The sequence below is a fragment of the Rhopalosiphum padi genome, chromosome 2, assembly GCF_020882245.1.
Source record: "Rhopalosiphum padi isolate XX-2018 chromosome 2, ASM2088224v1, whole genome shotgun sequence".
NCBI classification, from domain to species: domain Eukaryota; kingdom Metazoa; phylum Arthropoda; class Insecta; order Hemiptera; family Aphididae; genus Rhopalosiphum; species Rhopalosiphum padi.
In genome coordinates, this window is record NC_083598.1 from 23162990 (window position 1) to 23177070 (window position 14081).

The 14081-nt window shown below is 24.3% G+C and overlaps 2 protein-coding genes across 3 annotated transcripts; one reads left to right on the forward strand and one right to left on the reverse strand.

Moving 5' to 3' along the window:
* Positions 1-213: 213 nt before the first annotated feature.
* On the reverse strand, positions 214-8910 carry LOC132923094 (uncharacterized). Of its 2 annotated transcripts, none has more exons than XM_060986912.1 (14): positions 8691-8910; positions 7978-8153; positions 6949-7382; positions 6728-6867; positions 6116-6230; positions 5836-5925; positions 4991-5080; positions 4098-4889; positions 3866-4029; positions 3021-3797; positions 2358-2549; positions 2148-2278; positions 1439-1727; positions 214-463 (listed from the first exon to the last, which is right to left on the reverse strand). In XM_060986912.1, the coding sequence occupies exons 2-14, from the start codon at positions 8124-8126 to the stop codon at positions 398-400; spliced, it is 3429 nt and encodes a 1142-aa protein (XP_060842895.1). In that variant the 5' UTR covers positions 8127-8153; positions 8691-8910; the 3' UTR covers positions 214-397. The 2 variants fall into 2 exon arrangements, with proteins under 2 accessions (XP_060842895.1, XP_060842896.1); XM_060986913.1 differs by having other exon boundaries at positions 5842-5925; positions 8691-8909.
* Positions 8911-9401: 491 nt separating this feature from the next.
* On the forward strand, positions 9402-13582 carry LOC132922615 (pre-rRNA-processing protein TSR2 homolog). The gene is made up of 4 exons (XM_060986211.1): positions 9402-9627; positions 9715-9811; positions 10008-10246; positions 11994-13582. Exons 1-4 carry the CDS (start codon positions 9547-9549, stop codon positions 12066-12068), a joined length of 492 nt encoding a protein of 163 aa, XP_060842194.1. The 5' UTR covers positions 9402-9546; the 3' UTR covers positions 12069-13582.
* Positions 13583-14081: the final 499 nt, after the last annotated feature.

Consider the following 14081-nt stretch of genomic DNA (forward strand, 5'->3'; position numbering starts at 1 on the left):
CTATGAATAAGGAAGGAATATTAGCAGAAAGACAAAATAATGTCTTTAATTTTGTAATAGTTCTATAATTGACAAAAATATTTGGAGTGTTTGCTTTAAAAAGTGTATGGGGAGATATTGTCATATTAAATATAATAAAATACTTTATTTATTTGTGATAGTTTCAGTAAAATACTTAGATTTCATTGCTAAAATAAATAATACACATTCAAATAAACATCATTAGGTAACATAATATTTACAATGAACACTCATAAAACAAATGAATATAAATTAAACATCTTCTTAAATCCAAAATAATAAATATGAAATTGACTACAATAATATTAATTGGAAACTTTATAATTTATTAAATTTAATAGATTAAGTATTAAATGTCCTAGTACTTTACAGTCATTTAACCTCGAATAATTTGTTTTATTCGATTCATTTTGGTTTTGTTATTTAGAATATTGTTCACAATCTGAAATTGAAATTAATTAAAATAAGCACAGATTGACAATTTTAAGAAGTTTAAATCAAATTGTTACATATGAGTTCATATACCGTGTGCTCGTAGAAACAGTATACACTTTATCACTTATCCTATAAGTATTTATCAATTCTATTTGTAGGACATAAAAAAACTAATATTAATCATAAATTACTATGACTTACAATTTTTTTAACTCTTGTATTTTGTTCATTCACAACTCAACTTCATTTTTTAAATGGAAACCCATAGATTGTTAAAATTTTACAAGTAATTTGACCTATCAACTTGTATTTTAAACTTAAAATAAAAAATTTATGTATTTTTTCCTTCTAAACACCATATGATACATTTATTATTACCCATTATAAAATTAAATAATTTATTATAAAAACATATACTCTCAGAAAATAAAATTCTAAATTTTTTTAATTTTTTTTTAATAATATTACCTATAAATTTAAATAAAAAAAAACACAATTAGAATTAAAATAAATGTTTAAATGTTTATGAATGGTATTTAGACTTAAGACATATGCTACACAACAAAGGACTTTCAAAAAATGTATCGAATAATTTTTATAAATTAAATTGTAAATAAAAATATATAGTAGGCATTGTTAAAAAATTAATAGAATTTTATCTACTGAAAATACAATAAACTTGTATGCTGATAGATCAAGATTACTTGAAAATTTTGAAAAATCTGAAAATAATATTCAAAATAGGGGTTTACATTAATAAAATTAAGTTGTGTTGCATAAGCGCAAAAATACAAGAGTAAAAAAAATTGTAAGTCATAGTAATTTATGATTTATTAGTTTAGTTTAATGTCCTACAAACAGAATTGATAAATAGTTATAAGGTAATGAGTGTTTAAGTGCACTCGGTTTCCGCGGACGCATGGTAGGTAGTATTTATAAAAGCTTATTAACATTTCAAAGAAATTAACCCTACACAAATCACCTGAGAATTATTTGAACATAATATATCATCTGAAGAACTTGTCCAAGATGTAACAGAACTTATAGTTCCCATATTGTCAAATACATTATCGTTATTATAAAAACAATCATTTGTACTGGATTTAGCAGTTGTATTCTTCAAAGGAGTCTTGCTGAACTTTTGGAGGGAATCCTCAGTAATATCTATGCATTGAATACATTTTTCATCTTTAACTGCAACAGGGTTACTGGGATTTCTTGTTTCCGTAAGAAAATTATCTTCAATTTGCATTTTCCCCATCATTTCATATCTTATAATAACAATAATTATGTTTATAAATAAATTTACTTTATTTAAAATTTATTCACAATTGCATATGTCAATTAAAAAAAAATGTTAAAATTATCAGTCTATCACGTTATATGATTTTTAAAAAAAAAATCCACAATTAATTCATTTTTTTTTTTTTTTTTTAATGTATTATTGGATATTTTTTGTAAGTAATTTTTTAACTTAATTATTTATTTTCAAACTCAATTTATGACATACACTTATTAAAATTTTTAGAATGCTCAAATTTTCATTAAATGTGTATAAAAAAATAAATTTAGAGAGAGAACACATTTTGGATAGCTAACACCTTTAGTAACTCATTAATTTGCACCTACGATAATCCAAATTTCAATGTTTAATTTTTAAATTAGAGTTAAATAATGAGCAGGTAACTCACATAAGATCGTCATTTGATTTTTGGCTTTTACTTTTGTTTTTGGTTTGAATAATATTTCTTTCATTTCTTGGTTGGGACATACAATTATTATTTATACAAGGATCAATACTATTAAATTGTTCTATTGCAACCTAAAGTAATAAATAATTATAAATTTTATAAATTGTTTTATAAATCAAAATAAAAACTAGGTATGATAATAAAGTTTACTTTAATTTTTCCACGGTGTTCTTCAGTTTCACTAATGACATCGTACAATCCACAAGCTTCATCATTGAGATCATTTTCAAGTGCAGATAAATCTATTAAAATAAATCCAAGTCTTATGTCTCGTTTTGGATCATGCCCTGCATATTCATTTTTATACTTCTTACACCACAACCCTAATATCAGCCATTTTCCCTAAAATTAATAGAAAAATTATATTTAATATATATATATATAGTAAATAATACAAATATAATTATATTTAATTATAATTTGAATTGTCATAGTACTCATTTTTAATTTTTAATTCAATATTTAAATAGTATAGTCAACATAAGTTTAGACAGGTGGACTATACTAAGTATAGTGGTGTGGAGAATGAATAATTGAGAGGTGGGTGGGTAAGTTATGTTAAAGATAATAATTTAGGATTAAACTTCTACTTTATTATTTTCTACGGTAGATAGTTAAAAATATGAAAGTAAATGCCTTTATTATGTTTTAAATTGGTAGAATATTAGGCTATAGCCTTTGAAAAATTTTAAGTTCATCAAGCCTTGATGAGATAGATGGAAGATTAAAATTTCTAAATAATAGTGCAACTTTTTATGCACAATACGTTGCAAATTAATTAATAAATTATTATGAAATAAAAATGTTTTATACTTCAATTAAATTATTCCTGGGTATAACCACAGTCCATTCACTATTCCAAACGGGGTTTGTCTGCTGTACAACAGATGACGTTGATAAATTACTTTCGCCATAATCTTCCATGATTATGTATGTAGTTGGAGCTGTAGGTATGGTATCACCACTTAGTTTTACTGTCGGTAAATTAAACCCTTCAATAATCATCACTTTAGCTTTAAAAAAATCACTATTATATAATTTTCCATTAGCAATTGTTGTGTCTTGTATAATTTTTGTATTTGTACAATTTGGCTGATTTTTAACAATATCAATTATATCTGTACTCATTACATTTTCTGTTTCATTTTTAGTTGAAATAATGTCGTCGTCAATAATTATACAATCTGGTAGTAAATCATTTTCTGTTTGAGTTATGGAATTGTGTGAAATCTTAACAGGTATTGGATCTGTTTGTGTGCTGCTTTCAGTAGTCAAATCAATTAATCTATCATTGTGTTTTATTAATGTGTATGTCTTATTAATAGTATCTTCAGAATCTGATTCAGTCAAGTCCACAATAATTTTTGAATTTTTTTTTAATGTCTTGTATGATGAATCACTCGAGTTTTTAAGTTTTTGCTCAGGGGATGGAAATGAGTGGTATACTCTTTTGTAATGTATTTGTACTTTGACATTATTATTAGATAATTCAGGTATTGATAAATTATTGTTTATAATTATATTTTTGGCAATGTGCGAAGTTTTAAATGTATTCGCCATATCAATTAAATGAGATATTAGAAGTGACACCTAAAACATACATAAATAAAAATTATTAAGATTATATTATAATACTATATAATAAATATAATTTTTACCTTTTCTGGAGAATCATCATTATTTTTATAAAGATTTAATACAATGGCTGCTTTTTTATAATTATTATAAAAATAAGTTTCTAAAGGGATTGTTGTAGGCAATATAATCAAATGTAGAAAATTAGTGTTACCAAAAGTTCTGAATGTTCGACAACAGGAGACCACTAAAAACAATCAAACAATTCTTAATTTATAAGTATAACTTTAACACATCATACAATTACAGTTATACCTTTTCCAATATTATTAGTAACACACTCTGGAAATTGATATGTTACATAATTGAATCTTGAATCACATTTTTTTTCAATATTAAATGTGAATTCATGAGTGCATCGAAATATGTTGTGTATATCGCAATTATCTAATTTGTCCAAAGGATCTTCTAATTCATCACTATTTACTTGTATTGCAACATTGAAAGTTTTTATTTGTGTTTGCACAGATTTGTTTAATTGACGAACTTCAAAGTTAGTTTGAATTTCTTTTTCTTTTGTTACCTTGGTTGATTCTATTTTTGAAAATTCATTCAATGGTAGTTCATTTTCAAAATTATTCTCAATACTTTCAGGATATAGTCTATTATACATATACATTTGGTCTTTTGTTTGATATAAAATGGTATCTTTATAATCTTCTACATTTTTTTTATTTGTAGTACCAACTGGATTAGAAATTTCAATAAGTTTATTCTGTTGGGTTTTATGCTCTATATTGTCAATTATATTTTCTTCTTGATTTTCAGAAAAACTATTTTCATATTTTTGGATTGTAGGTGTTCTGGAAAATTCATATGACAAAGACAAGTGTCCGGTAATTTTATCATTATTCCATAGAGGAACTTTAATAAATCGTGGAACATTGAAAGTAGTTGAAAATCCAGTCCAATCTAACATTTGTTTTGTTTCACCTAGAACTATAGGGCAGCGTTCGCTAAGAAGTCGCACATAAACTTTAATAGTGACACCTTTAACTGTACTGCCTTCTAAACGTGATGACTGAGTGACATTTTTAAATTTCACAACTAAAATATAAAAAATAAAACTTATTATAAGTTATAACTGAAATTAAATTAAAAACATCAACATAGAACTATTTGTATAGTTGTAAATTAATATAGTATACCATTATGATCAACATGTTTTGTCATGAATCTCAATAATTTATATGGTTCTTGATCTTTAAGACATTGTACAATATACGTGCTGTTAGTATCTAAAAAAAATTATTTATGATTAAACTTAAAATGGCATACATTCAGTTATTCAAATATGATATCGAAAATAAGTGTTTCTGGCCTAGTGATGGGTCAAACCTTGATTTTTTAAATCAAACCAAACTTTAAATTATTTTTTCGAACTTGAACTGAATCAAACCTTCATATTTTCTACCGAACTGAACCGAACCTAGAATCATTTTAAGTCGAACTAAAACTCAATACTTTTTATCATTATTATTATAAATGGTACATAAAGTGCCCATTACAGTGTATAACTTTTTATCGCCAATAGCTTAATTATTTCTAAATAATGATTATCAATTTTTATTTTTTTTAAATAACTTTTGAAGAATTGTACAAATATTTGGTATTTGAACTATTGTGGCCAGTAAGTCTGGTTTGACAAATATTTTCAAATTCGGTTTTCGAACAGTAAAAGATGTTAGATAGTTTGGTTCAAATTTTTCTCATGCAGAGTTCGAATTTTGAGGTTTGGTTCGAGATTTGAACAGCTCTACCCATCACTAGTTTCTGTAATAAAATATCCTTTTTACTGCCAAATGTACATAGAAGAAAGGTTAAAGGTTCAAAGGAATGTGTACTTACACATTCTGGTTTGTAAAAAAAGACAAAATTTAAACTAACATAATACATCTGATAAAATGAGTTTCCTAAAATTGGTGATAACATATTTGATATATAATATTAAAATTTTATTATTATTATATTATATAGTATAATAATAACTAACACTTACTATTTTGAAGGGACTTAACTGTGCGATAAACATTAATTGATAGGATTGATAAATGTAAATGTACATCATCTTTTGGCACAGGCGCTATAATATAATAAATAATAATCACAATAAATTATTTTCAACCATAATAAAAATAAATGTCGAAGAAAAAAGTTTTTGTTGGAAAATTTCTGATAGAAAAGTAATCTGAAAAAGTTTGTGTAGATAATATAAAAATCTACTGCTAACATAGTAATAATCTTAATGTATATATCTATGTTGAATCATTAACCTTTATGTAATTTTTTAGAGAAGTCTGTTTTGAATTCACTTTGGTTTAATTTTTCACAAGATTTCTTCATGTTTTTAATGCCAGGGTTTTTGACTGCCATAATTTTGGTAGAGCCCTATAAAAATGTAGGGATATTACATAATATATATGAATATTAGGTATTAACAATTATAAAATTTTATGAATTAAACAATTCTATTCTATGAATGGGGTAACAAATTACTAATTTTAATAATTATTATAATTTTAAGTTTGGAGCAAAACATTAAAAAAATATTAATTTATGAAGTAGTGGAGATTTTAAAGTTTAGTGAAGTTAAGAAGTACAAAAATATATAGCTAGTTTTTCAGAATATTTAAAAATACTTATATAAAGCTCCAATTAACTAATTTTAATCAGCCGGATTGTACTTTTTTATGCCTACCTAGTTGTTAATATTCTTAAATAGACTGCCAAGAAAATGATAGTCTTAGCCTTTTAGGAATTAAAAACATTGATATGTGAATTTGAAATTTTGATTTCTTTCTTTTAAGTCTCCTGTTATTTTAACGATTAACCTAATTCTATATGTGTATAAATTATGTTAATTATTTAATATCATTGTTCATTACTTGAATGTGTAATGGCGACTGGGGTGGTGAATAAATACCAATTTTTTCGGCTGCACTAACTAAACTTTCAGCAGAATTATTTGGCATTATTCTTAATGTATTGAGAGCCTCTTCTTCTTCATCAGGATCCATATTTTTTCCTAAATATTATCAAAGTTAAAAATTAATTGTTGAAGAAATTATCAAGTAGGTAATCTAGATAAAAATAAACAATATTTTACCCATTAAATAATCACTAGTTAGTTCTTCTTTACTTTTATTAGATCTTAATGATGAAGAACTTATAGGCCTTACTCTTACATTTTTTCTGTGTTTAAATATTTCAGAATAATAAAATTCTTCGTTATTTTTAGTTTTATCTTGAATTCCAAATTGTTTTAAAATTTTTATGTCATGGTCAAATGATGTATCATTGAATGTTTGTACATTAAAACATAATTTTAGAGTACCGACTATTTTTTCATTATTCATTAGTGGTAAGGCTTTTATCAGCTGGTTATCTTGTTCTATTGATACGTTTTTCATAGTCGCATAAGCTAACGTTTTATTTTCATGACTTTTAACTGAACATCTTAATGTGCATGTTGATAGGTAATGTAAAAATGATTTGTAACTAGTTCGAATATCATAAGTAATCTTAGAATATTTAGATGTTCTGAAAAATATTTTAGATAATAAATTTACATACTATGTAGTTAAAAATACCATACTAATGTTGATTGTTGTTTTTTTAAATAAATGTAACAATTTTAACTAGTTCTTAAGAGGACGCTACATCTGCATGTGTTGTCTCCATCTTACAAATGTATAACATGGTAAATGTTCTTTCAGTAGGATCAATTTTGTGTGTTAATATTAAATATTTAAGTGAAATAAATTATTATCAAACTTAAAGGTGAGAACATTATTTGTGTTCTCTTGTTACCTTTTTACAGTATTTTAATTTTTAAGTGAGTTGTGAGTATGTAAAATATTTATATTTAAAATTGTTCATAATTCACTTAAAAATTAAAATATACTAAAAACTGAACACAGATAATGTTCTCACCTTTAAGTTTGATAATGTTATTTCACACTAATATTTAAGCTAAATATATAAAATTGATCTTACTGAACAAATATTTTCCATGCTATATTGTAAGATAGAAAAAATGCATATGGGTGTAGCGTTCTCAGAAGAAAATAATTTAAAAGCTTTATTTTAAATATTAAAACGTAATAATAATGGTTTAATATATTCTAAAACTCACAAGAGTTTTTGTTTTTCTTGACATCCAGTCCATTCGAATTGTACATAGGTATTTTTTACACTATTATTATACCATGATATATCTAACACAGACAAAGTTAAAACACCACTAATCTTTCCATTAAAAAAGGGGGGCAAATTCGGCATCATAAAAATAGTTTTTTTAAAACTATCAATCTGTAACAAAGAATTATTAATATATATATACTTATTGTACCTACTTAAAATTATTTAATAATATAATACCTATCAATGAGCTTTGCTAATTTTATTTTATAATATTGACAATTAATACATATTGTATAGTGAGTTATATAGTTATATTTGTAATTGAATAGATTAACTAGATGGCAATTATTTGAAATAGACCATAGAATGAATGTATATATGAATATAAAATATTATGGAATTAACAATTTAGTATTTAGTCAGGATGAATGAAGTAGAAAATTACTACATCAATCTTTCATTCTAAAAGCTTATCATTGTTATAACTATAAATTTGTAGTTCATATTCGATATTTATACATCAAAAACTCCCAACAAATATTCTAGGAATATTTAGGAATGTAAAACGAATAATTAAAGTACAGTAAGTAAAAAAAATTAATTTATAAAAAATCTAAAATTACCTAGTATGTTTTATGTAAGAATAAAATTAAAAAAATTGTCATAATAATTGGTATATAAAACAAGAAAATTTTAAGAACTTACCAGAGGAGAGCAATTGTGTAGTTTATATTACCGGCTACACAGATTTCAAGTTACTGTTTATTAATTGGGACTTTTAATTAGTACGAAGTTTTAAAAAAAATGAAATTTTCAGTAGGAACTCTGATAGCATCACTACTCGTTAGTAAATATCATAAATCATGAAATCATAAATTCATAAATAGCTGTTGTAATATAATATTATAATTTATAATATATTATAACTTTTAAACGAACAATATTTAAAAATACACAATCGCGATAAGAAATGTCCGTTTATCTGTTATCAACAACTATTTGTATCATTTAATTTTTAAATTATTTTTAACCGTGAATTCATAATGGTTACTGGTGTGGTATACTATGGTTTGTGATATGATATGAATTATATTGGTAAGTTAATAGCCAATTGGCCTACGATGAATATATAATATCACAGAACAATAATATTAATTAGTTGTTACTAATAGTAATTAGTAAAGTAACCCTATCGTTCCATGCATTGTCCTAATATATTTAATAATAATAATTACAAGGATATAATACATATAATTTATACAGAATATGGTATATCAATGATTGTATACTAAGATTATGACAAAATACTAATACCCAAAGTGGATATCCACCTTGCGAATACCAACAGTGATTGATAACAACATTTTTTGTGATCAACCGGTAAAACTGTTATCATCCTGCTATCAGTAATAATAAATAATATAAATATTAAGTGTTAACCACGAGGACCATAATTATTTATTTGTATTGCTCGGTAAGCACAGTCGTTGTCGTACGGCGTACGCACAGCCCGCGAATTAAGGTAATCTACGATATCTTAAAGTTCTTAATTCGTACAATCATGTCAATATTTATATTAAACCACGACACGGATTTCGAGCACATAATTGGCGTGCTGTTCAACAATTGGACCGCACTTAAAGTAAATATTAAAATACACCTGTCATAGATACACAACATAATTATACAACTATTAATTATTATAATTTTTTTTTATTTTTCACTCAAGTTGGCTGTTGAACATGGCATGGGAGGATCGTCTGCAATAATGCAATCCAAAATCAGGGATTTGATAAAGCACGTACACGACAGTCTTCTGAAATCTGGTTTGTATATTATCTTGTTTAACAAAGTTACTATAAAATACCCATCTGATATTTTATTTTCACTAAATTTTAATCATATTTTATTCACAATTTTGATACATTTTGTAATTTTTTTCAATTACTAAGATGTTAACAAATAATGAATTCTCATGCTTAGAAAATTATATTAATTAATTTATTTATTATATTAATGAAGGTGTCAACATGTGTTGGACAATGATATCTGATATTATTGAAGACACAATGGATTTCGGGTTTGATGTTGTGCTTGAAGATGCATCTGCTGAGGAATTAAGTAAACATATTTGTGAACTCTATTGTATTTGGAATCAGTCATTAGACGGCCGACAAAAAGTTATAGATGAACTTAAAAGTTTACCAATAGTAATTCCTATTCAAATTAATCCAGTAAAACCAATACGTGAAAAACAAAAGGTAATTTATGTAACATTTGTATTCTATGTTTTTGTTCATTGTGATTACTTAGTTTCAGCAATTAATTAAAATATTAGTGGTTAATAATAGTAGTTGATTTATTTGTATGTATATAGTTTTAATATAAATACCAAATTTTTAAGAATTCAACACAATAAAAAACAATTGTCTTTTTTGGGGTTTGTTAAATAAATACACTGACAAGGCAATATACCAATTTATTATGTATGCTATACTTATTTATAATTAAATGTAGGTATTTTATTGATAAAGAAAATGACTACCAGACTGGTAGTACCAGTATAATTATATTTAAAATATCTATGCCTGTATTATAACTATATATTGCACAATGCACATCAATTATTCTATTGAATTTATCCCACTTTTTTTTGTTAAAACTATGAATATAAATATATGAAACACAGTTATATGGATCTTTCATTCATGGCTATCCAAACAACCAAATCTAACTTGGAGGGTTTAGAATCTAGGTCTAGATCCTTAGCTTGTTTTTAGTCTGTGAGAACGTACAGACTAGACTTAATTATATACTTTGTTACATAACTCATACATTTTTTTCTTAATCTATTACCTATTTAATTTTAATTATGTTTATGTTTTGCAACAGGTAGCAACCCACCTGTACACCAACTAAATGTATCTACCTACATATAATATATTTTTATATATAAAACACAGTACCTTTTTATGCCTAGGATAATTTTAGAAATTACTAAGTGGATTTGAACTAGGTTTTTCAGTTTTAATAGCACATTATAAAGCAGGATATAAGCATAGTTTTATAGACCCTACTCCTGTCTAAAGAATATTTTGTGCTATAAAATGGGAATGTGTAATAGTAGCGCCATCTGTCCAGTAAAATTTTTTTTTTTTTTAAATGGTTGAGCATTTTTCATGGTGAGGTTTGTAATACAGCAAGATGAATTTTCAATATAGTATTAAGAGGACGTTATGCCCTCATGTGTTGTCTCTGTCCTACTAATGTACATCACAGCATATTTGCGTTCAGCAAAACACATTATGTGATGTTAGCTTTAATTTTAGAATAATTTTACCTATTATAAAATTTAAAGCTAAGAATATTATTAATAAAATGTCATGCTTTTATTAATATTATCATTTTAAATGAGTAACAGCTGTTTAAAATATTACAACTTTAAAATGTTCATAACTCACTATAAAATGATAGTATCAATACAAGCATATGGCATTTTTTAGATAATATTCTTAGTTTTAAATTTGATATTAGGTAAATTTACTTTAATATTAAAGTTAATATCACAAAATGTGTTCTGCTGAACCCAAATTTGCTATGATGTGCGTTAGTAAGATAGAGACAATACATGTGGGTATAACACCCTCTTGACTTATTTTCAGTTAATCTTAAAATGATTGTTATGAAAATCTATGAAAAATAAACAATTTCCATTAAACTAATCTGAAATACATACATACAAATTTATCACACAGTTTGTTTGTTTGTTCATTTTTTCCTTGGTTAAGTTAGGGCACTATAGACAATATTATATTATTTTTTAACATATATTAAGCCTTAGTTAAGTCAGGTTGTGCAGTCAGTATATAATATATATATAATATATTAATTTCAGAGATATTTATATATTAATATCTTGAGTTTAATGTAATAACTTGTAGACAATATAATCATTAATAAATTAATGTATATATTTATTTTTATATAAACTTATTATTTTTATTTTAGAGTGATGATTCATCTTCGTCTAGCGAAGAGTCTGAACCATGTGAAGATGGATGGACAGTGGTGAAACATAAATAAAACTTACCAGCATAATGTCTTATTTTATTCTTTTATTTATGAAAAGATAATGATTTTTATTAGGTAATGGGCTGTTGTAATGTGCTGTTATTTGTAACAAAATATTTAATTTTCATATGAGTATACTAACTATAGTGTTTATAAACTCGTTTATGTTATAATTCCTAACTTTATAAATGTACATTATTAATGTTTAGTAATTTTGTCTTTTATAATTATGTTTGAAAAATAGATAAAAATAATTTTTAAATGTTTCATTTTGAACTAGATAAATTATGATGTTAGCTTGTTCTTTTTGAAAAGACTTTTTGAATATAATATATACAAAATGTCTTACAGTGAGGTAAATACACATTTTTTTTATTAAATTATAGTTTTTGAACATTTTTGTCTATTCAAATTTCAAAATCATCAAATAATAAACTAAAATCTTCTATTATCGGTTTTTATTCAGCTCTTACTTAATTTATTAAATGTAGCATAATGTTTAAATATTTATGTGTTTATATTATATAAGGTTAAAGGTTAAATATTATGTAATAAAAATACTTAGTTAAGTATCACTATAGCAATATAAATTTAAAGTAAATATTAGTTTTTTTTAAATGAATATTTAAAATTAACTAAATAATTTATATATTGAAAACGTTTATTACTGGATGGAAGATCATAATAATAAAAACTGGCATTTTTATTCAAAACTAATGTTTGACTAAATAAATTTTGTTTTTTTTATTGTATTTCTAAAACAACTGACAAGTAACCAAAGATATTTGACATTTTTAATTTTATGTATATGATGTTAATTTAAAAATATTTTAGTTTTTTCTCGTTGCAATATTATAAAAATTTTCGTTTTATATCGAAGATTTGAAAATTGAATATAAGATACTTCATAAGTTTTTCTCTCCATAATTGAAAAATGGTGTCAAGTGACATTTATGTACTTCACTACTCTATATGTTAGGTGTTCAGCTGGTCACTGTATTGGATTTAAATTCAATGATAATCATACATTAGTATATATAAAAAATGATTTTGATCAGAGACTGTTTTTCAGCATATACCATTAAGTATATTTCATGATATTATTATTAAAAAAAATTTATTTTGCTATAAGTATTATGATTGGTTAATTACATTTATTCTGAAAACAGCATTTATTATATTATTACTATTATAATAATTGATATATATATATATGTATATCATATTATTAAGTTATTGTTTATAGATTTTTGAGTTTATATAAGATTACTGTAAATAATGAGAACAGGTTAAACTGGTTAAAGCATTTAGCATTGATTGTATAATAGACTATTCTGTAATTAGTGTTTTAAGTTCATAGTGTGACTATAAAAAAATAATATGAATATACTATAAAATTATTCTACTGATTTTCATGTCATGCACTCATGCGTATAAAAAACTTCATAAAATAATAATAGGTATGCATAAAAATTTTATAAGTCGATGAATAATGTTTTTGAATTAAAAAAAAAATAATCAAGTTATATTGTTTATATTTATCATTTTAATATGTAATCTTCTCTTACATCGAACTTCAAATGAAAGCATTTGAAGCATTTTTACTGCATTAAAAGTGATGACAAAAAAACACACACATGACACACGTCACATACATCATTGTGAAATCAATACATTACATTAGCTTAAAATCTATAATACACATATAGGTATATATAGTTAACTTTTTAACAGTTAATTTAAAGGTTTAAATTATTTAAATGCTTGAACAATTTTTACACGCTATAATTTTATTGATAGATTATAATTACCTACCTATTTACTATAATTTTCAATGAAATAATTTATTATAAAACGTTCATAGTTTTTGTTCTAAATAAATAATTTCCAAGACGACTTAAAATACTTCTACTTAAAAAATTATTGTTTTTAAACCAAATAGGTAGGTACTGATTTTATAATATTTTCATTTCCGATTTGTGTTGGGCTCCCAGTAGCGTAACTAGAAAAAAATTCCGGGGGGGA